Consider the following 26,237-nt stretch of genomic DNA (forward strand, 5'->3'; position numbering starts at 1 on the left):
AAATAAATAAATAAATAAATAAATAAATCTATCTTTTAAAAAGTAACAGATCTTGGGCTGGCGCCATGGCTCACTTGGTTAATCCTCCACCTGCAGCACCAGCATCCTATGTGGGTGCCTGGTTCTAGTCCCGGTTGCTCCTCTTCCAGTCCAGCTCTCTGCTGTGGCCCAGGAAGGCAGTGGAGGATGGCCAGTTTGGGATACCAGGAGGAGGCACCTGGCTCCTGGATTTGGATCAGCACAATGCGGGCCATAGCGGCCATTTGGGCGGTGAACCAATGGAAGGAAGACCTTTCTCTTTGTCTCTCTCTCTCTCTCACTAACTCTGTCTGTCAAATAAAAAAAAGTAACAGATCTTTTAAAAAAAACCAACAACTTTGGACATATGAAGAGTCCTTTACAGGGCTGGCACTGTGATGTAGTGGGTAAAGCCGCCACCTGCAGTGCCGGCATCCCATATGGGCACCAGTTCAAGTCCTGGCTGCTCCACTTCCAATTCAGCTCTCTGCTATGGCCTGAGAAAGCAGGGGAAGATGGCCCAAGTCCCTGGGCCCCTGCAGCTGTGTGGGAGACCCGGAAGAAGCTCCTGGCTCCTGGCTTTGGATCGGTGCAGCTCTGGCAGTTACAGACATTTGGGCAGTGAACCAGTGGATGGAAGACTCTCTCTCTCTCTCTCTCTCTCTCTCTCTCTCTCTCTCTCTCTCTCTCCATCTGCCTTTCAAGACAAATAAATAAATCTTAAAAAAAAAGAGTTCTTTAAAAAGTTCAGGGAGGGGCAGGCGTTGTGGTGCAGCGGTTAAGACACCACCGGGGATGGCCGCATCCACGTCCATGACACTCTGAATGCTGACCTCACCACAGGGCTGGCCCATCACGGTTCCACACTGCTCAGGCCTCAGTGGCAGGTGCAGGGCCTGGCACTGGACCCAAACCTGGTGAAAGAGAGCCTCCCCTGACTTGGGGAGACACAAACATGGAGCCATTTGGCCAGTGCCGCGACTCACTTGGCCAATCCTCCACTTGTGGCACCAGCACCCCGGGTTCTAGTCCCAGTCAGGGCGTCGGTTTTGTCCCAGTTGCTCCTCTTCCAGTCCAGCTCTCTGCTGTGGCCCAGAAAGGCAGTGGAGGATGGCCCAAGTGCTTGGGCCCTGCACTTGCATGGGAGACCAGGAGGAAGCACCTGGCTCCTGGCTTTGGATCAGCACAGCATGCCGGCTGCAGTGCCCCGGCCACAGCAGCCACTGGGGGCTGAACCAACGGTAAAGGAAGACCTTTCTCTCCATCTCTCTCTCTCACTGTGTACTCTGCCTGTCAAAAAACAAAACAAACAAACAAACAAAAAAAATGGAGCCGTTCACATCACTGCACAATCAGGGCTGTAAGCGAGCAAAATCAACAGAGATGGAGACAGACAAACAGAAAAAGGGACCAAAGGAGTTGAGACACAGAGAGAGAAGGAAACCCAGTGGCATTCTCTGAGCACCTGGATCCAGCCAAGCCTGAAGCCACACAGCCACTGTCCTCAAGGGAACTCATAAAAAATGGACCATTTTGCTTACCCTGGCTTGAGCCAGATTCTGTCACTGGGGACCGACCAAGTTTCTTCATTCATTTTCGCATTCCAGGGGCCATCCTAGGAACTCAGGACCATGGGAATGGAATGGGAAGGTACCAGACTGGACAGGATTCAGCCCCGTCCACGATGCTAACCAACCCACGCCACACTGAGACTGGGAACGCTGCTCCTTGTGCTCACCCTATGAACTTTCCCAGGGCAAAACATCCCAGAGCTCTGGGCCTGTGCAGGCTATAAACAGACAGGTGCACTTGACCGTGGAGGTGGCCTGTGGCCCTGTGACCCCAGCCTGGGCAGGGTGCTGTGCACATAAGAGGAATACACAAATGCCACCACGTGCAAATCTCAACATAAAGTCAAGACTCGCTTTCCCGGATGGGAGCAACACTGTTCGTGACAGAAGGCGGACTCCCTGCCAAGTGCCAAAAGCAGCCACGGAGTATGGGGGCATGGCGGGGGGAGAGGAGCACTTCCCAGTGCCACGCCTGCCAGCTGAGTGGGGAGAAACACGCCCCAGGGCCCCGTGGACTCGGGTAAGCAGAGCTGGAAAACACCCAGCCGGGAGAGAGTGAGGACTTCTCAGGGAGAGGGAGCAGGATGTGTCCCGGCAAGGTGGCATCTCCTGGGGACACGGGAGCCACGGACGAGCAGGCAGTGCTGGTTCCTTGCTGGGAGGCTCCTGCCCGCTCAGCACCCCTGGCTTCCAGGCCAGAAGTAGCTGCAGGTGTGTGATGGGCGCCTTTTTTTTTTTCCTTAACGTCAACATCTGTCAGGCTTTCATTCCCAGCCTGGATTACGTGAAGTCACCAAAACACTCAGCAAAGGGGGAGGCATCTGGCTCAGCGGCCAGCCGGCCCCCTGGGACACCTGCATCCCATATCGGAGCACCTGGGTTCCAGGCCGGGCTCCAGCCTCCTGTGTGTGCCCCTGGGATGTAGCAGATGAAGGCCCAAGTGCTTGGGCCCCTGCACCCATGTGGGAGACCCAGAAGAAGCTCCTGGCTCCTGGCTTCAGATCAGTGCAGCTCTGGCCATTGTGGCCACTTGGGGAGGGAACCAATGAACCAATGGCTGGAATATTCTCTCTCTCTCTCTCTCTCTCTCTCTCTCTCTCTCCCCCCCCCTCTCTCTCTCTCTCCCTCTTTCTCTCTCTCTCTCTCTCTCTCCCTCTCTCTCTCTTCCTGTCTGCCTGCCTTTTAAATAAAATAAAAATCCGATTTAATACATACCAATCAAACAAGTAAGGAAGCCTCTAGAATCCAAATACAAGCAGCCACACAACCTCTTCACATTCACGACAGGCTGTGTCTGCTTTTGGAAATTAGAAAACTACAAAATAGGGGTCGGCGCAGTGGTGTAGAGGGTTAAGCATCCGCCTGCAGTGTTGGCATCCCATACAGGCGCTGGTTCGAGTCCCAGCTGCTCCACTTCCCATCCAGCTCTCTGCTAATGCACCTGGGAAAGCAGTAGAAGATGGCCCAAGTGCTTGGGCCCCTGCTTCCATGTGGGAGACCCAGAAGAAGCACTTGTCTCCTGGCTTCAGATCGGCGCAGCTCTGGTGTTGTGGCCATTTGGGGAGAGAACCAGTGGATAGAAGACCTCGCTCTCTCTCTCTCTCTCTGTAACTCTGCCTTTCAAATAAATAAAAATAGATCTTTTTAAAAAAGTACCAAATAAGTCACAAACATGAGTGAAAATGGCAGAGCCTGTGTGGCTAGGCTGAAACCAACAGAAACACAGTGCAGGGCGCGTCTTCCAGACTGTGGCCCCTGGCCTGGGCCCCTCTCTGGCCTCTGGGACATTTTTTTGCTGTTCCCCTGCAGACTTGACATTCTCTCAGGCTGTCCAAGGACATAACAAACTTCACACATCCAGCTCAGCACTCAAGACCCCTCTGCTCCACTACCTAACCAAACCAGAACAAAACCCACTCCCACCTCAGTCTTCCCCATCTCAGCAATGGGCACAACCTCTGAGGAGCGTCCTCAGAGCCTTTTTCCCTCACTCCACTTCCAATCTTTCAGCAGGTCCTATTGGCTCTCCTTTCAAACCATATCCTGCAGCCTTCAGGTTCCTTCCATCTGTGCCCCAGGCCAAGCCACCAGTGTGCCTCGCCCACACCACCACCTGCCCACCCTGCTCTGTCTGCCTCACCCGGTATCCCCACTCATGCAGAAGGATCTCTGATCAAGCGCAAGTCATTTCTGACCAAAGCCTTCGGAGTCCCCCCAGTGCCTTTACAAGAAAGTCCAAATTTGACACCGCAGCCCATGAGGCTCTGCACGCCAGGTCCTTCCCACGTGATGTGGTCTCTCCCGGTCTGCAGCAGCTCACGGGCCTCCTTAGAGTCCTCCAGATCTGCCTCCTGGTTCCTGTCCCAGGACCTTTGCACTTGCTGCCCCATCCTATCCCACTCTTGCACCATCCTCTAGGTAACTCCAGTGTCACCGCTCCAGAGAGGCCTTCTCTGTCTGCCCCCGACAGGACAGCGGCAGAATAGAGGACAGACAGCAACACCACTTATTAACCATAGAAGCCAATGAAGGCCTGGACAACGCTACTGATGGCTGCCCCTAGGAGAGGAAGTATGTGTCTGGGCACAAGGGAGTTTTGTGCCATGCATGGTTCTGTTCCTCTGAATTTTAAACCATGTCCACTTATTATTATTCCAAAAATGCTTAATAAAACAGGAGGGGGAAGGCTACATCCCAGTAACAGTCCCGACAACCACGCCCAGCGTCTCTGCCACTCCATAGGAGCTCAGATAATAAGTGTATCTCGAGTCTTAGCCAACGTTTGCCCGGGACTGTAAATGCCAGCTCTGGGATTAGAGGCAGGATCACAGTGCAGATGGGGAGGGAAGTGACCTGGCTGGAGTCTCCAGGCTCAGAAGAGAGAAGGCTGGGAGGAGAGCCACTCCTCCCCGGCTTCCTAGGAGACCTCAGGCCCCAGAGAAAGCACCGCTAATCAGCACAGCGTCTGCTTGGGTCAGCAAACTGGGCATGTGGCCAGCAGCTGGGCGACGGAGTGGACTCTCTGGAGTGAGGCTGCAGCGGGTGGCTTAGGGAAACACAGAACAGCTTGGGAAAGTTCTTCCTCCCCACGCCCACCCACCTGCACACACCCAGCACATCTGTGGGAGGAGAAGGGCTGGGATGACGTCATCTCTCGAGTGGCCAATGCCCCTTGGAGGCTCCGGGCTCACAGAGGAGACTCAGTCTGCCGCCCTGCCAAATGGGCAGCCAGGCAGGCACCACTCATGTCACCCCATGGCCAGCTCCCAAAGTGGCCCAGGCCCTCCAATGCCACAGGTTTCTTGCTGCACAGCATGGTGCTTCCCTCTGCTCTGGTCTCAATGGATGTTGGTCCACAAAGACCCCAGCTTCATCCTGCTCTCAGTGTCCCAGGCCCTCCACAAGGACCCCCATTTCCCAGAGGGACCTGCCCAGGGATGCACACTGCATTGGCTTGCCACCCTCTCCCACCTCACTGTCCCCTCCTTCATTAGGGGTTGCTGAAGACCCACCCCCCAAGAAAACTGCTCATCAAATCCCCAAATCCTAGTTTCAGGGTCAGCTTCTGGGGCCTCCCTGGACAGAGGAGTTGAATAGCCCTGTCCAGTTGGAGCTCAGTTTCCTTTCTCCCTCTCTCTTGCAGTGATTCTGGGGTGGCAGAGGCCAAGCCAGGACCCTTTGCCGCACAGAAGCCCTTGACACACCTGAAGGCAGCCCCAGATGCTCCCAGACCGCCCCCAGGGCCATACTTCTCTTTCCCTGGTTTAAAACACTTCTCCCCCCAGCCCTGCCCCCTACCCCCTTCTGACTTTACTCCCCATGACCGTGAGTCATGTGCCTGGTTTACACTCCCTGGAAGGTGTGCAGTCAACGAGCGCAGGACCTGTCTCTGCATCTTCTTGAACATGAGAACCACAGGCTGCTAGTGGAGGAGTAAGACACAGCCTCAGTTTCCCTGTAGCTAAGTCACCCCCACCCCCGGTCCCCTCCAGAAGTCCAAGTCCCATTCACTAGCACTACTCTCAGTGGAGGGCAGCCGGGACTGAATCTAAACACCAAGAGCAGAGAGGAGAGTGTCGCCTCCCTTGTGCTACAGGTAATGGTCCTATTGATAGACCCCAAGGACACACTCTTGGTTTGTGGAAACCATTTTTGACTATTGGTGCACAAGAACAGGAGCAGGCACAGTCACAACCACAATAATATAAAAACCCAGACTCCTCTCTCTCGATCAGCTGCCAGACCCTGTTATTATTGCTGTTGCTGTTGATGATGATGACCCCAGGCCTGCCGAGTCTCACATGTTGCTGGACCCACCCACCATGCCCTGTTTGTTGTCACTTTGGTCCTGAGTACTAGGCAGGACACTGTTTCCTCTGTGTCCCACGGTGGGGTGCTCACATTTGGGATCAGACCGTTCTTGGATGTGAGGGCATCCCGTGCATTGTGGGGTGTCCGGGAGCCTCCATGGCGTCTTCTGCATGGGAACCACTGTGAAACCTCTATAGGCACGTTGGCTGCTGTCCTAGGAAGGAATGGGAAATACGGGCACAGGTGCCAGCCCCGCCCCTTCCTCGACACAGCCCGCATCCCTGACTGATTCCTACAGATCTTGGATGCTGCCTCAGGATCCTTCTTAACACAGCTGCCCAGGGACCATTGTCAATGACCAGGACTGGCAGTTAGAGGAAGCCCCTTTACTCTCCCTTTTTCTAGGAGTGGGAGAAGAACTGACTTGCAGTCAAGCCCTCAACCACGGTCCCTGCCCCTCTGGGCCTCGGTGTCCCTGCAGGTGTGCGTGGGGACCATCCGGACTGCTTCCCGGAGCTCCGACAGGGCCTTAAGCGGGAGGATCAATGAGACAATCTTGGTAACTCAGAATATTACAGAAATGCACAGCAGGATCCTCTCTCGCGGGGTGCTCTGAAGGTGAACCCGTAAATAATTAGAAGACATTGGGCTGTTATCAAGTGCCAGATTTAATAACGGAACTAATGAAAAAGGAAGGCGCTGGGAGCGGGCGGGCAGGGTGGAAGCCCTGGCAGTCGGCTCTCGCAGGCTGCTGCCGGGAGGACGTAGCCTGACGCTCAAGGCTACGGCAGTCTGTGTGTGGTGTTTTGCTCAGGTGCAGCGTAACCATGGAGACAGACTCCCCTCCTCCCTGTGGAGTGGATTCCACCTCCCATGTGTGTCCACCTCACACGCGCACCCCATGCCCCTGCACCCCGGCTCCTTCTGGCTTGTGCAGAGGGGAGGAGACTCATGCAGGGGCAGCCTCTGGACCCCAGGGTTGTGGGTTCAAGTCCTGCCTCTGCCCCTTCCTGAGTGTGACCTCAGCTAAGCCGCGTGGCCTCTGGGAGCCTCATGCTCCTAACCTGTACACTGAAGATAAAGCACTTTCCCCCCAGCAGTGTGGGATCCGATTCCGTCAGGAGTAAGGGCCAGCTCCGGGAGGCGGAGGACCAGGCAAGAATGGCGGGAATGAAGGCTCCCTGAGCTTTGTGTTTATTCTGCCAAAAATTGGGGACGGGAAACTTCCTGTCTTTGTGAGCAGGGAAGCGTTCCGTGCCAAGCTGATGCCCGAGGCCATCGTCCCCACTCTCCTGTGAACCCTTTGCCCTGGGCCAGCCCTCCCAGAGGTCTCCGAAGGTGGCCTTGATGTTCAGTACCCTGAACTACTTTACTGCTTGCCAAGAGGGGTTGGGTTACAGGGCCCAGTCTCTCAGTGCTCCATCCTTGGTGTAGCATCCCTGTGTGTACACATCAGTCTGCTGACTAAGGCTGGTGGGGAAACTGCCTGGGCTGTTGTAACAGTGCAATGCTGTGAAGGCAGCTGGCACTGGCCACCACCCACCCGCCATGCCCCTTTGGCTCTTCCTCTGGTCAAACCCCTCCCAACCCCTTGTCCCTACCATGGCACTCACAGGGGCGACCGACTGCTCCTGATAACAATACTCGGACCACTCGTCAGCGTGAACCAGGTCCTGGGCACTGCCCCAGCTCTCTATGACCCACGATGACCATCCTACAACCCTAGGGAGGCGCTATCATGCCCATCGTCCACGGGGTGAACGTGACACCTAGGAGCAGTGGATCTGCCAAACCCACATCCCTGAGACGGTGAGGGGCTGGGGTTTACCGGGCTGTGTGGCTCTGCAGCCTCAGGTCTAAACCTTTGATGAGGTGCACCCTGGTTCCAGGAGGGCGAGGGCACTGGGGACAGCCGAGTGGCTCAGAGGCCAGGGGCTCCAGCCTCTGCCTGAGCAGTGGTATAAGACAGCACAGGGGGGGTGGGGGGGTGGGGGGCAGACCTGGGAGGTGCAGCCCGCAGCCAGCATCATTCCTTCCTTGGGGGGCTGATGAGCCAGGAAAGGACACAGCCCCAAAGGAAACATGGGGGGAAGCGGAGCAGCGTGGCTGGCGGCTCCTGCTCTTCTCACGGTAAGGGAGCCAAGTTGCCCGCACCCTACGGCAGGCCTTGGCATCTGCCATCACTGCCATCCTGGAAGGGCGCCACAGCCTCCTCTACTGACAGCCGGGGTGGGTGTCTCAGGGGGTGCAGGGATAAACTGGGCTCCGGGGGCAGGCAGGCAGGGTTCTCAGCCCAGCTCTGCAGCCTCCTATTCCAGGGGCCCTGGGAGTCCCTGAGTGTAACACCCTTCACTTTCCGGTCAGTAAACGGGCTCACAATGACAAACGTTAGGGGCTCAGAGAGAAGGTGTGGGTAGGGAGGAACCGAGTACCTGCTGTGGGCCAGGCACCATACCAGCGCAGTGCACAACTTAACCTCTCACAAGCCTGCGGCAGGCAGGACCCTCTAGGCTCCATTTTTACAGAAGTGGAAGCTGAGGCCCAGAGTGGTAAGAGGACGGCTCAAGGCGGCAGAACTAGGATTTAAGCCCAGGCTCTCTGCCTCCAGACAAGCTTCTCAGCCACTATGAGCTCACCACACCTAGCATGGAATCGGTCCCATCTTTCTGTAGGCCAAGCCCCTTGCTGGACAGTAGTCACAGTGGCCTGGCTCCTGGACAGGAGTGGGACCTCATTCCTGCTCTGCTTCAGAGCACGGGGTTTAGGAAGACAAAGGTGGCTGAGGGTGACAGCTGAGAGCTACGAGCTGTTGCCAGCCTTCACCTCAGCCCAGGACTGACAAGGAGCACCCCACGCAGAAGAGAGCTGCAGGTGGGTCTGCTCACGCACATCTACACTGGGCCCAGTGAGGTGTGCTGATTCTGGGAGGCCTGGAGTGCTGCACCCACAGGGCAGCTGCTGAGCTTTTAAGGCCACGTGCTGTGTGGCTCTGATGTGCTGCTGTTTCCGTCAGACAAGCAAGCCCTGTTTGACTTCCCAGGCTGTGTCTGTCTTGTCACGCTGACCACGGAGCTCTCTCCCGGGGCCTCGTCGTTTGGCATCCATGGCAGCAGAGCAGTTCACGGATTGGGGTGTGAGCCCTGCCTCTGTCAGAGAGCTTGGGAGGCTGGGGGACTTCCAGCAGCCTCTACCATCTTGCCTGCAAACTGGAGCTAGTGATGGCATCCAGCCTCGTGGGGCTGCAGGGGGCACCCGGAGAGACAAAGCAGGTAAAGGAAGAACAGTGCCACCCACATGTCCTGAGTCCACAGGGCCATGCTCAGGGAGTTTCACAGCCCTCTCATCCTTCCCCACTGTCCAGAGTTGTACCAGCATTGGGTTTTCCATTTTCATGGTGAACCATTCTCGTCTGGCTCATGGGCCTGTCACTCTGAGCTGCCCCGCCACTACAAGGAAGGCCCTGGGTGGAATTGGGGCCTGCCTGGTCCCCACACAAGTTAAGGCTGGAGGGGGCAGCCAGCCACCACGCATGCTCACAGACACCTGGGGCTTTTGGCAAGACAATAGCAGAGTGGGATACATCCAGACACTCCGAAGGTGCAGAGGGGGAGAGGGGATGCAGCAAATCCTTACCGAGCGCCCAGGAAGAACCAGGCATCATGCAAGGTGCTTTTAAAACCAATTTTACCTATCATACAAACTGTGCCATGACCGCCATTTTGGGAAAAAGATGAGGTTCTGAGGGGTCGTGGGGTCGGGCTTGGGTCTTGCAGGTGAGGTCACCTGGCGAGGCTACCTTCAATTTCAGTTTCTGCCAGAAAGCACCGCTCAGCATCCAGGAAAAGCCAGTGTGGCTGTGAAGGGGACCCAGCAGCCAGCGCTTCTCACATTCCCAGTGAGCATGCGCATCGGGGTGCCTAGCCAAAGGGCGTGAGTAGCCCGGGGAAGAACCAGGGCCAGATGAGAACAGAGGGACTCCAGGGTCACAGGCAGAGGCAAGGTCTGACTGGTGAGCTAGGCAGATGCCCCAGAATGCAGACAGTCATCCCCTTTTCCCTGCCCTGACACACACAGACACACACAGACACACACAGACACACACAGACACACACACACACACACCGACCCAGGGCTCGGCTGGTCGGTGCTGGGAATCATTCTGACAGTCTGGGAAATGCCTACACGTGCTCCAGGGACAATCTGGAGGAGGTGACTGCTTTAGATGACTGCACAGAGACCTGATCAGAGGCCGGGAGCCCAGAAGTGAGGGTGGCACTGGAATAATGGAGGAGGGCAACACCCAAGTTAAAAGCCCGGACTCCAGGGTCAGTGTGTGGTGTGCACCTGCTTCTACCAGTCTTTGCTGGCTGTATAACCGTGGCCAAATAAAAGCAGGCAAGAAAGTAGAACTGCAGGGTCTTATTTCCTGCATGCATAGAGCTTGGAAAGGACAAAGAGACAGGCTGGGGCCAGGCAGGGGAAGGGTGAGCAGGGAGACGACATCTGGGTGGGGTATTAAAGGACATGTAACATCGGGCTAATGAGACAGAAGCAGACAGGCATTCTGGGCAGGAGGAACAGTCTGAGCAAAGGCTCAGAGGTGGAAACGGCCAGGCCTCTTGGGAAGTGGGTGGTGGGGCAGAGGGGAGGAGAGAGAAGAACGAGGAGAAAGGCAGACAGCGGAAGTTGTGCGTGCCATGCAAAGGCCACCGTATTTTTATTTTGTAGGCTTGATGTTCAGGCCTGACTGGCAGCTGTCACTGTGGTGGATGAGGACAACGGGCCGGTGGGATGGAGGCTGAAGGGAGGCCCCGCCTGCAGACTCTCAGGCCCCTGGGAGCTGTCCTCAGCCTCGCTCAGACCCCAGGCACTCCCCTGCCTGACTCCCCCTTTCTCAGGAGTCCCGCCCAGTGTCCCAGGGAGGCAGCACAGGGTGTGGACAGCTGCCAGGCTCCAGACACACACTCCACCCTCTCTGCGGCCTTTAGGCTACTGAACTGTGCCTCTGCCTTCTGAGCAGTGAGAGAAAAGAATAACCGGCAGGCTGGGCTGGTAGAAGGATTAGAGTAAAACAGAGAACACGCAGCGCAGGGCCTGCCGCAGGGTCTGCCACAGGGTCTTGATGGGCTTTCTATCCCCACTCCCTTGCCCGCCCGAGAAGGAACACAGTAGAACAGAAGAATCTGCCATTATCTCACCTTGTCCCTTCCTCTTTTAAGCAATTATGTCCCATTGTCTTATATACAGGACACCTATAAAGACTTCCACTGGGCAACAAATGTACCACTTATGGTAACTTTGTGATTGCCCCTACAGTGAGCATGGCAATGCTAACCTCTATTCTGAGAGTTTTCACAGGAAGTCACAATTCAGAAACTAGTCCCCAAGCGATTCTCAGACCCAGACAGACTGGAGTCCACCTTTGCCGTCTCAAAGGAAAGCTGGCCCTCGTCGCTGACCAATGGAAGGCAGGCCAAGCGCACTGGGAGCTACCAGAGGCCCACACCCAAGCCTACCCACACAGGGCTCAACCCAGCTTTGAATGGCAACACCCAACTGCCTTGACTCCCCCAGACTGTGCACTGGCAGCCGACTCCTTGCCCTGCACCTTGCAATAAACATCTTTTCCCACCACCCCCCTGCCAGGCATTGCCTCACTTTGCGGTAGGCAAGTGGACCCAGTTTTGCGGTTCTAAGCCAACCCCGCCAACCAGTTTTGGGGATGTCTGACAGCAAGAATCTACGGTTTTCTTCCTAATCACCTGAGCAAAGAAGGGTGCTGACAATAATCCACACGGGGGCTTGTGAAGGTTTAGGGACCTGTACGAGTCTGAACGTTTTTGGTCTAGCATTTCAGTGTCACCAGGAGACACCCTGTGCATCATCACCCCTCCAAATCCGGGGGCCGAGTTAGTGACTGACCCCAAGGACCGTAGCGGACCTTTCTCAAGGGCTCGGAGTCTAAGAAGGTAACAGCAGCCAACCACACCTCTGCTGCCAGACCTGTCACCCTGGATGGACATCCATGTGCCCACAAGGGCCTGCACTTGCCTTTGGCTCCTCCTGTCTCAGGAAGCACCACTTCTCAATCCCCCTAAGCCATCAGCAGGCCACATCCTAGAAAGGTCCCTCCTGTCCCAGTCTGATCCCCGGGGATTTTTCCCAGTCCCTTCTGGCCTCCCACCTGCCCCCAGCAGGAGCTTTCCAAAGCAGTTTGGCCAAGCACGTTTTCCTGCTGAGAGGTGATAGCTCCCACTGAGGCAAGCAAGGAGGTAGCTAAGTAAGCAGCGAGGCACTAAGAGCCTGCCAGCAGCACCTGCGCTGTGGCCGCACACTGCACAGCCCCCGCCCCCTACCTGCTGATCCACACCCATTCCCCACCACGCACCAGACCCCATGACACCTTCCCTAGAGATGACGGCAGGTGTGCTCCAGCCCCTGCAGAGTTACCATGGATGCTCCTGAGATTCTCGAAGGGCCAGGGAAGTGAGCAGTACAAGCCCCACCCAAACCCCACCCCATCTGAATAGCTAATTAGGCACACCCTCCTACCTACAGAAGCAGGATTAAGGAAGAGGAAGGAAAAGCCCAGTTCCTGACAGAGCGCTTCCCGGGTGCCCGGGCATCCTTGGGAGAGCCGTCTCAGGCCTCTCCACCGCAGGAGGGGAATGTTACTCTTCCTGAGTTCCAGTTCTTACCTTTCTTTTGCTTTTTAAAAATGGTATTAAAATGTTCTTGTTTCTTTTACTCATTTAATTACTTACAGTAATTACTTTTTTTTTTTAAAGCTAATGCCACTTTTGGCACTTTTAACTTAAAGAAATTATGCTAATTTTAATTGTTTTAACCATTTCCCACTATCACCACTACTTTGAGAGGCTTTTAAAACTTCTGATCATTTTTCCCTATTCCTTTTATGTTTGTTTCACCTTTTATCCTTCTTGTTTGATTTTCAGTTTCTTTGGCTTCAAAGTGGTATAAGTCTTTACATTTTATTTCATTTCACTGTAGTCATTCATAATATGACTCATTTCTCTTTTTTCTCAGCTTGTACACTTTAATCCTATTACAGCTTTACAAATGTCCCCTTTTGCCATTTTAATGACTGTAATTTACTGCACCCTGTTCTTCACTTTGTTTTTACTTAAAAATTTAACAGTCTTATTGAATTTACCCATTTAAGGTGTACATGGCAATGGCTCTTAGTGCATTCTCAGGCTGCATTCCTCACCTGTCCCTTTTAGAACCTTTTCATTACTCCAACCCATTTAACTGTCAGTCCTCTACCCTTGAACTAGCAATCGGGGCCAGCGCTGTGGCGTAGTGGGTAAAGCCGCCACCTGCAGAGCCGGCATCCCACATGGGTGCCAATTCGAATCCCGGCTGCTCCACTTCTGATCCAGCTCTCTGCTGTGGCCTGGGAAAACAGCAGAAAATGGACCAAGTCCTTGCGCCCCTGCACCTGCGTGGGAGACCTGGAAGAAGCTCCTGGCTCCGGATCAGCACAGCTCTGGCCATTGCGGCCAACTGGGGAGTGAACCAGCAGATGGAAAACTTCTCTCTCCGCCTCTCCTTCTCTCTCTGTGTAACTCTTTCAAATAAATAAATAAATCTATAAAAACAAATAGCAATCACTAATTCCTTTCACATGTCCCTATTCTGGACTTGCCTGTAAAGTGGAACTGTTACAGAATTACCCCAAAACTAGCTGAGGGGTTGCCAAAGAACCCCCCAAACTGGGCCTGCACACCCAGAGTGCAGTAAACCAATCATGGGCATCGGGTGATTGGAAAAAAGGAGACATTTATTGCATAACACACAGCACAGAGTCAGGCAGCCAAGGCTCAACACTTGGGTTCCCCACGGGAGTCAAGGCAGTGAATCTTAGAGTTCCAAGCTGGGGAGGCACGGTGGGATCTGCTTGTGTGTGGGCCTCTGGTTGGTCCACAGTACATGTGGCCTTCCTTTGATTGGCCAGCCTGCTTCCTTTGGAATGGCAAAGGTAGACTGCAATCCATATGGCTCTAAGGGTAGACTGGATATTAGTTTGTTTGATCAGGGCTGTGAGTTCCTGAAAACATCTCGAAGTCTAACATCTGAAGTCTAACACCGGGATATCGGCTTTGGGAGAGACGGATGAACCTTAAGGCCTGCAATCCTGCCTGTGGGTTCTCGCAGAGGCTCTGATTTACAGAAGCAGCACTGAGACCTTCCTCAATCACGCCACTCCCTTAGCTTCCCAGTTAATCTTTCCAGGGGCACTGTGGGCTGAGGTTCTGGGCCTGATAAAATCCACATCAAAGGCTACCAGCGACTCCGTACAGAATCTGAATGGCCCTTTGTGAGCCGTCACTCTTTCTCCAGGAAATGACCTTGCCACCCTGTGGAAATGAGCTGACTACAGACCAATGGGTTGATTTCTGGACTCTCGATTCTACTCCACTGATCTACATGTCTGTCCTTGAGCTAGACCGCACTGTTCTGCTTACTGTGACTTTACAGTGCGGGGTTGGGGAACAGTGAGCCCACAAGCCGTTTGCAGCCTGCAAGACCATTTGGTCTGGCCCCGCCAAGGCAACCACAGGCAGAACTCGAAATTCAATAAATCTACAGCAAGCTAATTTTAACAAAGCTGATAATTTTGAATGGCTGGCAAATGATGTCACAACTACCCAAATGGCCCGTGGCAGAAAAAGGCTCCCCATGTCTGCTGCAGTGAGCTGTGAAAGTGAGAAGTGTGAGTTCTTCTGGTGTATTCTTTTTCAGGATTGTTTTACCTTTCTGGGTCCCTTATGATTTTCCTTATGAATTTTAATTTAGAAACAGTCTGACTGCTTCCAGAAAGGACTCAGCTTGAGATTCTGAAATGGACTGTGTGGAATCAGATTAATTTGGGGGAGAATTACCATCCTCATGATGTTAAGCCTTTCGACCTGGGAACATGGGATGTTTTTCCATTGACTTCAATTGTAAATTTCTACTCACCACGTTCTGCGGTTTTCAAGGTATACATTTTGTTCTTCTTTCGTTAAATTTATTCTTAAGTTATGGGGAACAGAATTGTTCTCCAAATTTCATTTTCAGATTGCTCATTAGTAGTATTTAGGAATAAAGTGGATTTTCAAACATCTGGTGTCCTGAGATTTTGTTGAACTTGCTTATTTTTGAAGAGTCGCTGTGATGTTGGCAAGGAGGAGCTGACACCACCAGCACTTCCCTGAAGCCTCCCCTGGGCTGTAGCCCCACCTGCGGCATCCAAACCCTCCACCCCGTCCACGTGGCAAAAAACAATGCAACTTCTGCAGTGTTTGCTGCTAGAACTGGCACTGGCTAAAAGCATCCGATACAGCTACTGGCTGCATCCCTGTGCTAACCTTCTGCTCATTATGCTAAAATGACCATGGCTGACACTCCCACTCCCATCAGGCACCTGACGCCATGACGCTTCGGCGATTTCTAGAAAAGGCTATACCCTAATCCTGCCCCAGACACACTCTGTATGCCTCTAGGTCAAATAAAGGGATGGACCCTGACCTGGTGCGGTGCAGCTGTCCTGTGAGCACGCCCACACTCCTTCCTGTTACACCCACTTTGATTGTAAATCACTCTTTAAATCTTGCTTCCTTGCTGCCTTTCATCTAAGTTACATCCTTGAATTCCTTCTGGCAATGCAGACAACAGCCCGGCCCCAGCCATCCTCACAGCAAGGCAGAACTCCACGTCATCACCAGGGGAGTGCGGACACCTCACCATCTGCCACGCACCTCGGTGCAGGACTCTCCTTGTCACCGAACGGGAGAGTCTACAAATGACAGCCGCAGGCCTCAGGCTGCAGGAGCACGATGCCCGTCAGTCACTCCCACCTGTGATCAATGCAGTTCTGCACTGCCTGATTCTACTGTGCTTCTGCGGGACTGTCACGTTCACATCTATTTCCCTGCATTCCTTCTCTACACAATTTAATAAACACAGGATGACTGGTAACACTTGCAGGGAAGAATCCCGATTTGCAAAACAGATCAGCTCAGGGTGCTTGTTTTCAAGACCAAGGTTTTTTAAGCTTTGTGCAAAACCGAGCACTGCATCTCTTCACACAGTGAAATATGCATTTGGAAGGTGCCTAAACCCAAACTCTTTGTTTCAGGAATGTTCAAGCGAATTCGTGTGTATTCAGGCACACCTGCAAATTTACATGACGTGATGCATCATCTTTATTTATCACTTAAGCCTTTGCTACCCCACAATGCCTAGAAGGAAGGTTTTATGTTAATCTGCAAACCAGAATGACAAGGCTCAAGGCAAAACCCCCTGTAAACTGCAGCCAACCCTTCCACCTGTGCAGGAAAAGTAACTGAAGTGGTGCTTAATTAAATCACACTGGCTACGCACCGACTTAGCGCTTGAGCTGTGCCATGGAGATACTGCACAGGCCTTATGGTTAGAAAGTACATAGGGTGCGGCTACCACCCTCGAGAAGCTCACGTCCTAGCTGGGAAAAAGCCACACAGATAAGTAACTGAGACTCCGTGTGCCAGCAGGGGTGGGTGCTGGGACCACCTGGGAATGGGCGAGCCTCTGCGTGCACGTGTGTTACTCATTCTAACCGGAGGCCTGCCCTCTTCATCACGCGAGGAGACACAGCCCCCATTCCTGGTGCTCCCAGTCATGCTGACCCTTCTTCCAGAAGTCTCCTTCTCCCATTCCCATGGATAGGTTCTATGGACAGATACCCCTCCGGGGGCCAGGCAGAGAGCAAAGGGGGTGGTGCTTCTCTGCCCAGCCAATCGCTATTAACAAACTGTCACTCAAGGTTGCCTCATGTTATTTTTACAGAGCACTTCGGGGTCAGACTTTTTGGGTGAAAATTTTTCTTAAATACCCGCAACAAACTCCATGAAAGGAGACAGTGGGAGCCTCAACAAACACACTGGGACAGCTGGCCTGCGGGCGGCCAGTGTGCGGCCCCTGTTCTGTGTACGCCGTGGCCTGTAAGCCTCACAACACCCCTGGAATACGTGTACTGTGGGGAAACTGAGGTGCCGAAGGTCACCCTGACAGGAAGTGAGGAGACGAGATCTCTGCGCACAGGGCTCTCGCGTCAGTCTGCTCAGGCGCCTGTGACCTTCAAGGGGTTCCTTGCATCTCCAGGGGCCTGCAGTCACACAGCAGCCTTCCCTGGGGCTTCTCTAGGGAACTGAACTTGCTCCTTGCTTTCTTTCCACTTTCAAGCAAAACAAACAAACAAACAAACAAAAAAACAAAGCCCAAACCAGTCTACACCGAACAACCTTTATCCTGCAGGTCAGGGAATAAGACAGGCCCCAGTGGATCAGCCCACCTCTGCGGCAGGCACTGGAGAATCCCTTAGCAGCCGTGTTCTCCAAGGCACCGCTCGGTTCCGGGAGCTTTTTCCTCCTCACCATGGGACCCAGCCCTCCCTCCTCACCTTCTCCCCACGTCAAGGCTAGCACCCCGCCCCCCGCGAGCCCGTCATTTAGTCAATCACATGTCCTCGCGGCACTGAAGGGGGTGTGAACAACCAGAGATGAAGTTCCACTCCAGGATGGCTGCCCTACCTCCCAGAGGCTTCCTTCCGTGTGCCCACCCCTGTGGCCTTGTACTACTGAGGCCCCACCATCTCCCCTACAAGACTGCTTAGCCCCAGGGAAGCTAGACAGGGTGGCCGGGAAACCAAGGGGCAGAGTTCCCATAGACCGGCACTCGCACTCTCTCAACAAATGGGGCTGCCGGCCCTGGCGAGGACACTGGTCTAAGTGTTGGGGACGCTGTGGGTTGGCCCTGGCTCAGTGCACATCCTACTGAGGACGTTGCTGGAACCAGTCTCCACCCACAAGGCCAAGCCCATGGGTCCAAAGCAGTTTTTTCTTGTATACCTTTTCCTTCTCCTTGGAGTCAGTGCCTTTGCTTTTTCATGTTTGCTTGGTTTCCTGCGTGCCATCCACTAATTCATGCTGACTCTGACAGACGAGTAGCTAACCCTAGACACACACACAGAGCCAGGCACCTGTCACTCAGGGCTTTGCTCTCCCCAGGGCCATCTCGCTAGCCACTCGCTGGCCTGGCTTCCTGCCCCTGCTTCTAGAACCCCACAGTTCCCCATCTCTTGGTGTCACCCATCGTTGCACGGTGTACATCCGCCAGGAGCCTCTAACAGGAGGCCCTGAGTACAGACATGCCTGAACTTGTCCTGGTTCCTGACCGATGGCAAGGCTCAACACCCCGAACTTCCAATTCCCCCAGCTTCGGATACCCCAGGGCCCTCGGAGGTCTCCTCTCTGGAGGCTTCTTACTCTAGGTTTTCTGAAGTTGCAGGGCGTGAATTTCTTTGTGTTCATTAGGACAGGCACTGACAGGCCTCGGGATCTGGAAACGTAGTTCTTTCAGAGCCGAGAAAACGCCTTGCGTCGTTTCTCATAACCTCCTCTTCAGTCCTAGGTGTGCTCCCTCCTCCCCACCCCCAATTATGTAGGTGGAGGGCCTCTAAGCTCAGTCTCTTCAACTTGCTTCTCCCATGTTCTATCTCTTCTGAGTTTTTGTTCTCTCTGGGAGATTTGACTTTATCTGATGGTTTTCTTCACTAAATCTATCATTGCGATTAGTCCGAATTCTTTTATTTCCAAGTGTTCTTTCTTATTTTCTGCTCATAGCCCCTTGCTCTACTTTCATGGATGCTATACCTTCTCTTTTCTGAGGATCTTTTTCTTATTTGTAAATTTTCTTCTGCTCCCCACTTTGTTTCTACTTCCTGTTTGTTATTTTCTTTCTTTTTAGATTTATTTAATTAGAGGCAGATTGACAGAGAGGGATGAAGAGAGACAGAGCTCTTCCATCTGCTGGTTCACTCCCCAAATGGCCACAATAGCCAGAGATGGACCAGGCTGAAGTCAGGAGCCAGGAACTCCATGCAGGTCTCCTGTGTGGGTGGCAGGGGCCCAAGCACTTGGGCCATCTCCCTCTGCCTTCCCAGGTGCATTAGCAGTGAGTTGGATTAGACGTAGAACAGCCCGGACTGGAACCAGCACCCATATGGAATACCGGCATGGCAGGCAGTAGCTTAACCTGCTATGCCCCAACACAGGCTCCCGCCACTCTTTTAATGTTAGTTTTCCTCAAATATTTGGTGAAGCATTAAGATGCTGCCTAGGGGTGGGCATTTTGTCAGGTGGTTAAGATGCCCATGGGGCCTGTGCTGTGGCGCAGTGGGTTAAAGCCCTGGTCTGAAGTGTCAGCATCCCATATGGGCACCAGTTCTAGTCCCGGCTGCTCCTCTTCCGATCCAGCTCTCTGCTATGGCCTGGGAAAGCAGTAGAAGACGGCCCAAGTCCTTGGGCCCCTGCACCTGCATGGGAGACCTGGAAGAAGCTCCTGGCTTCAGATCGGTGCAGCTCTGGCCGTTGTGGCCATCTGGGTAGTAAACCAGCAGATGGAAGACCTCTCTCTCTTTCTCTACCTCTCTCTGTAACTTTTTCAAATAAATAAAAATAAAACTTTAAAATAAAAAAAGAAGATGCCCATATCCCACAGTAGAGTACCTGTTCCACCGCTCGCTGAGCCTGGCTTCCTGGGACTGCCCCTCACAGTGGAGTTGAACATCCGACTCTGACTCCAGTTTGCTGCTAATGCAGACCCTGGGAGGCAGCGAGATAGCTCAGTTAACTGAGCTCCTCCCACCCACACTGGGGACCTGGACTGCATTCCTGCCTCCTGGCCCCAGTGGTTGGGGCATTTAGGGAGTGAACTAGTGGCTGGGAGATACCTTTCTCTATTTCTTTCTCTTTCTGCCTCTCAAATAAGTAAAACTATATACATATATACATAAACTAAAACACTGCCGAGGTCCTGTGTTGTGGAGTCGGGGGAGCAGGAGGAGACAGGCTGTCATCGAGTGGGCACCAGTGTGGGCTGAGCCAGCATAGGTGGCTGTTTTGCTGGGAGACCCCCAGATTTCAGTATTGGGAAGACTCTTCTCTCAGAACAGCCAGCCTCCAGCCTTGGTCTAGGGGGCTGCAGTCTGCCTGTCAGTGTCCCAGGAGTCCACATTCCCTCTTAGGAAGCTACCAGAGGATGTCACCATCAAACGACAGGAGAGACCAAGAGGCAGCGCCACTGGGAAAGGAGACTGAGGGAACTCTCACCAACAGAGACTGTCACTGTCCCCATTCTCTGCACCGCAGTGGCCCCGGCCTGGTCCTATGTCTGCCTTGGGATACTGCCAGACTTCTGTCTTTGTGGGAAAGGCTGAGCACTATAGGGAAGGGGGCCCAGGGGGACGTCTTCTCCCACAGATTGCCAACCAGTCTTCTCCAAGAGACGCTGGGGCCAAAGACCCGAGCCGAGTGCTCTGACCACACCCCTGACGTGAGGGGTTCCTGACGGGGGTGAACCAGTTACCTGTCAAAGGCTTCCACCATCGTACAACGCGGCTGCAGAGACTTGGTCCTGATGTCGCTGGTGATGTTCTTCCTCTCCTTAAAGTACCGACACGAGCCCTGGATGCCATCCTTGTTCTCTAAGATCATGTGAATGGGGTAGACATCCTCCAGAGGGACCGGGTCCCTCCTGGACTCCAAAATGCCAGTTTCCAAGTCAATCTCCTCGTACCTAGGGGGAAAAGCACAGGCGGCAAACCCAGCTGAGCTTCGGCAATGACGCCTGCGCAGTGAGTGCCTCTGACAGGCTCTAGCCGAGATCAGAGAGAAAGAGCTGAGACTGCAGTGTCCCTACTGCAAGATGCAAACAGCCTTGACAAGCAGGGTCCTGCCTTTTAACAACAGAGAAGAGAGAATGCGGACCTTCCCAGGGTCTCCCAAGCTGGCCCCAGAAGTTGGGTGCTGGGGCCGGCGCCGTGGCTTAACAGGCTAATCCTTCGCCTTGCGGCGCCGGCACACCGGGTTCTAGTCCCGGTCGGGGCACCGATCCTGTCCCGGTTGCCCCTCTTCCAGTCCAGCTCTCTGCTGTGGCCCGGGAGTGCAGTGGAGGATGGCCCAAGTGCTTGGGCCCTGCACCCCATGGGAGACCAGGATAAGCACCTGGGCGCGGTGCGCCGGCCGCAGCGCGCCTACCGCGGCGGCCATTGGAGGGTGAACCAACGGCAAAGGAAGACCTTTCTCTCTGGCTCCCTCTACTGTCCACTCTGCCTGTCAAAAAAAAAAAAAAAAAAAAGATGTTGGGTGCTGGGACCCAAACTGCCTTACTGGCCCCAGTCACGGCCCCCTTTGGTTTCCCTCCAAACGTGGTTGCGGGACTCCAGGCCACCACATTGGGACTGAGCGATTCAGGGCATTCCTCCCCTAAGACATCATCTGTCCATCTCTTGGGTACCCTTATCTGCTTCCATGGTGTTAACCATCACGCTCATGTGAACCATTCTCACCTCTGAACCCTCAGTCCTGTCTGTGCAATGTCTCCAGTTGTCTATCAAATCCAAGGTTGTGAGTGCCCCTCCCCCCTCCAATCAAGTACCTCCCTGGTGCGACACTGTCCCTTGGCCTCAGCATCTCTGACACGTGCTTTCTCTCCTAGCCAGTCAGCCCCGTAGAGTGAGCTTTCCTTTGAAATCTCATTCACACCCTGCACCAGTCTAGCTGAGGCTTGGTCCACATCCACTTTTCAAGCCTTTTCTTGCCCCCTCTGGGACCTTTGTGCTCTTCTATTTTTGTTGTTGTTGTTGTTTACTTTTATTTATTTGAAAGGTAGAGTTAGAGAGAGGGAGACAGAGAGAGAGGTCTTCCATCCGCTGGTCCATTCCCCAAACAGCTGCCAACAGCCGGGACTGGGCTAGGCCAAGACCAGGAGCCAGGAGCTTCCTCTAGGTCTCCCACGTGGCAGCAGGGGTCTAAGCACTTGGGCCACCCCCTGCAGAACCTCACAGCCGCACCAGCAGGTGGACACGAACCGGTGTCCATGCATGATGCCCTGCTACACCACAGCGCCGGCCCCCCTCTGCGTTCTCAAATCCCGACTTCTCCCCAGCTCCCAGGTAACCACTCTGGCCAGACTGCCCGGCCCCTCTGCAGTGACGCCTTTCTGTCTTCTGTTGAAGCTCCTCATCCTCCACTCTGTCTGCAATGTCCACGCACCTCAGAGCTCCGCTGAAGGCCGCCGACCAGAACACAATCCCCACCACGTGCTGCTTTCACTTTTGACCTCGTGCAAAAGTCAACCCGCACACAACCACCCTGCTTGTCACTGCAGTACAGCATTCCATAAACGCCTTACTGCACACCGGGCTTGTGCTCATGATTCTGCCCAGTTGTAAGGTGAAGTGTCCTGAGCACGGTCAGGGTGGCTTGGCTAAGCCACGGTGCCAGGCCGGGTAAGTGGCCTGGATGCACTTCTAACCTAGCCTGGGTTCACTGGGACACAGACCTAACGCAAGCCCAGGAGCACTGGCCCCGCTCTCTCCTAGGGATCATCTCAGCCAACGGCTTTCATCACCAAGGACAGGGGATGACTCACCGACGTCTGGCTCGGTCCCTCCCTCTGACCTGCTTTAGCTCCCGTGAGGCCAGATGTTCACTAAACAGAGCTTGCACTTGGACAACCTGAAGGAGCCTCATCCCAACCCCCAGCTGTGTGCCCCCACCAGATGCACACCTCAAGGCTGCTCAGCTGTGTTCCCTGCCTCAGGGGAGGGTATCGGGTTCACTCAGGGGCCCAACATCCTCCTAGAATCCTGTCTCTCCTCACAGCCGATCAGCCACCAATCCTCTGGACTCCGCCGTTGTGGCTGTCTCGATCCTTTTTCCTTAGCCTCTGTTCCACACCTACGATGGCAAGCTGGCCCCTGCCTCGCTGCTATGACCAGACTGCAAAGAGGCTCTCAGCTTCACTCTTTGTCCGTGTCTGACCCTCCCTTGGGTGGCTTCCCACTGTCCTTTTGATAAGGGAGAAACTCTAGAAATGGGAATAAAGGATGGTTGATTAGCTTCTCCAGTGCAAGGCAGAGTGGATTCTGGACCTAGAATTTCTGCATTCAAATTCTGGGTTCTGTTCTTCCTTATTTATTTATTTAAGAGGCAGAATTACAGCCAGAGAGAGGGAGAGATAGAGAGAGAGGTCTTCCATCCTCTGGTTCACTCCTGAAATGGCCACAACAGCCAGAGCTGGGCCAATGCGTAGCCAGGCACCAGTTCTTCTGGGTCTTCCATGTGGGTGCAGGGGCTCAAACACTTGGGCCATCTTCTGCTGCTTTCCTAGGCCATAGCAGAGAGTTGGATCGGAAGTGGAGCAGCCAGGACTTGAACCGATGCCATGTGGGATACAGGCACTGCAGGTGGATACTTAACCTACTACACCACAGCGCTGGCCCTGTGGGTTCTGCTCTTGCTAGTTGATGACCTTGAACAAGTCATTTTGTGCCTTGATGTTCTTTTCAGGAAAACAGGGGTAACATTACCCACCTCTTAAGGTTGTTGTAAAAATGAAACAACTTACTATATGTAAGAAACTTAGAACAGGGACTGGTATTGTGGTGCAGTGGGTTAAGGTGCTGTCTGTGACACTGGTAGATGCCAGCTCTACTTCCAATCCAGCTCCCCACTAATGCACCTGGGAAAACAATGGAAGATGACCAAGTGCTTAGGCCCCCCGCACCCACCAGATGAAGCTCCTGGCTTTGGCCTGGCCCAGTCCTGGCCGTTGTAGCCACTTGGAGTGTGAACCAGCAAATGGAACACCTCTCTGTCTCTCTATGTAATTCTGCCTTTCAAATAAATAAATACATCTTAAAAAAATAAATAAATAAAAGAATCTTAGGGGGTGAGCCCTGTGGCACAGTGGGTTAAGCCTGGGTCTGCAAACCAGCATCCCATATGGGTACCAACTGGAGTCTTGTCTGCCCCACTTTCCATCCAGCTCCCTGCTAATGCACCTGGGAAAGCAACAGAGGAGGGTCCAAGCCCTTGGGGCCCTGCACCTACATGGAAGACCTGGAAGAAGCTCCTGGCTCCTGGCTTTGGCCTGGCTCAGTCTTGGTTATTGTGGCCATTTGTGGGGAGTGAACCAGTGGATGGAAGACCTCTCTCTGTCTCTCCTTATCTCTCTATAACTCTGCCTTTCAAATAAATAAAAATGTTTTTAAAGAAAAGCAAAATTTATTTAAGACAGAAACCTCCAGCCAGAGTGGCCTGGAGGGGAGCCCCAAGAGAGGCAAAATTCCAATAAATATATCTTAAAAAAAAAAAAAAAGAATCGGGGCTAGCAGTGTGGCATAGCAGGTAAAGCCACTGCATGAAGTGCTGTTGCAGCCAATTGGGGAGCGAACCAGATGAAAGACCTCCCTTTCTCTCTCTGCCTCTCCTCCTCTCTCTAACTCTGACTTTCAAATAAATAAATAAATCTTTAAAACAAATTAAGCTTCTAAGGGCCGATGCCATGGTGCAGGGAGTTAAGCCTCTTGCCTGCAGCATCAGCATCCCATATGGGCACCAGTTTGAGTCCTGGCTGCTCCACTTCCAATCCAGCTCTCTGCTCTCTGGGAAAGCAGTAGGAGATGGCCCAAGTCCTTGGGCCCCTGCACCGATGTGGGAGACCTGGAAAAAAAATGTTCCTGGTTCGGATTGGCACAGCTCTGGCCATTGCCGCCAATTGGGGAGTGAACCAGCGGATGGAAGACCTCTCTCTCTCTCTGTGTAACTCTTTCAAATGAATAAATAAATCTTAAAAAAACAAAGAATCTTAGAACAGTACCAACTCCTAACATGCATCTGTGTGCCAACCCTTATTCCTTGTTCTGTCCTTCTACCCTACACTCCAGCCAAACTTAGTTCTCTTCCTTCGGCCTTTCACATTCCCGCTCTCTGTCCACCGTTCTCTTTGCCAACCGGCTGCCTAAATCCAACTTCCAAGCCTTGTCTTGGGTATCACCTCTGGGGACTGCCTCTACCCTCACAATATGGCAGAAGAGCACAGACTATGGGGGCCGGCACTTGGTTCAGGGATAAAGACACCACCAGGCCTGCATTCCATATGGAAGTCCCCAGGGCTCCTGCTTGCCTCAGCTTCCAGTCCAGCTTCCTGCCAATGCACACCCTGGGAGGCAGCCGATGGCTCAAGTACTTGAGGCCCTGCCACCCACGTGGGAGATCCAGATGGAGTTCCAGGCTCTAGGCTTTGGCTAGCCCAGCAGGCCCAGCTGTTGCGGGCATTTGGGGAGTGAGCAAGCAGATGGCAGCCCGCTGTTTCTGTCTCTTGTCTTTCAAATCAATGAAAAGAAAGAAAAAAGACTCCGGAGACATACAGAGTTCAAATCAATGCTCCTTGCTTGTCCCCTGTGCACGCCTCAGTTTACACCCCTGTAAAGTGGGACAGACGACAGCACCTACTTCCAGGGGGTCACGGTGTGGACCGACCTCCCCAAGCTCCTAAAACGGAACTGCAGAGTCGTACCTGGTCCGTGCTCGGGTTATCAGCGCGATTCCTAAACTGGCTGCTGTGCGCACTTGCCCTGGTCCAACCCTGAGCGTTCCACAGGAACTGCCTTCCTGCTCCCGTCCTACGTCCAATTTCATGGAAATACTCTCTGAATGCAGCCCGCCCGGATATAACGGGGTTACCATCAGATGATCCCCAGCTCCTGGGCCCCACCTGGTCCCCACATCAGGTGCTGCCCACCACACTCCGGGTCTGGGTTTCTCCCGCCCCGGTTCGCTCCATTCCCTGCCCCCTCCCCAACCCCATCAGGACCCGGGCCCTGCGCCCGCCCGCAGGCCCAGGCCGCTCACCGATCCTGGAGCTGGAGGTCTGGTCGCTCCCGAGGCTCCTCATAGAAGCTGATTCCTGGGTGCGTGGCAAGGGCCCGCCACAGAAACTCCTGCGTGTAGGGCTCCAACGGCAAAGGGAAAGGCGGCACGCGCGTTTCCAGGCGGCTCCACAGCGCGGGCAGACATAGGCCATCGAGCCCCTCCAGGGCCACCTCGTCCAACAACGACTCCAAGGCGTCCATTGCCGCTTCACTTAGCAGCCCCCGCGGCGCCTGCGCACCGCGGCGCCAGGCGGCCTTTCCCAGCGCGCCTGCGCACAAGGATCTGTGGCCGCCGGAGGCGGGTCGCACCCCGGGATCTGAGGAGGCGTTCTAGCGCGCCTCCGTGACGTCACTCGCTTTGGAGGCGGGCTCAGCAAGCGGCGCTCCACCGCCATTGGTCGGGAGCCCTGCAGTAACCAGGGGAACTGCAAACAGTGTAGGGGCAGCTTCCGGTTCGAGCACCCGTAACCGCCATAACCGCCGTAACCGCCGCCTTTAAGGATGGACGGTGAGTGTCTAAGGGCCCCTCCGGGAGGGCGGGCAGTTACTCTTCAACATTCCTGAGTCTTCTT

At 54.0% G+C, this 26,237-nt stretch overlaps 1 protein-coding gene across 4 annotated transcripts in view; it reads right to left on the reverse strand.

The window, feature by feature from the left end:
- LOC133754338 (general transcription factor 3C polypeptide 1-like) overlaps positions 1–25,931 on the reverse strand; it is a 65,027-nt gene extending 39,096 nt beyond the window's left edge. The window contains exons 1-3 of one of the 4 annotated variants that reach the window (XM_062184800.1): positions 25,646–25,931; positions 20,313–20,522; positions 19,454–19,549 (exon numbers count right to left, since the gene is read on the reverse strand). In XM_062184800.1, coding sequence (XP_062040784.1) covers positions 19,454–19,549; positions 20,313–20,522; positions 25,646–25,866 — 527 coding nt within the window. In that variant the 5' untranslated portion in view covers positions 25,867–25,931. The remainder of the gene's footprint in view (positions 1–19,453; positions 19,550–20,312; positions 20,523–25,645) is intronic. The other 3 variants (XM_062184801.1, XM_062184803.1, XM_062184802.1) reach the window with 3 other exon arrangements.
- Positions 25,932–26,237: the final 306 nt, after the last annotated feature.

The sequence above is a fragment of the Lepus europaeus genome (assembly GCF_033115175.1).
Source record: "Lepus europaeus isolate LE1 chromosome 21 unlocalized genomic scaffold, mLepTim1.pri SUPER_21_unloc_4, whole genome shotgun sequence".
Classification (NCBI taxonomy): domain Eukaryota; kingdom Metazoa; phylum Chordata; class Mammalia; order Lagomorpha; family Leporidae; genus Lepus; species Lepus europaeus.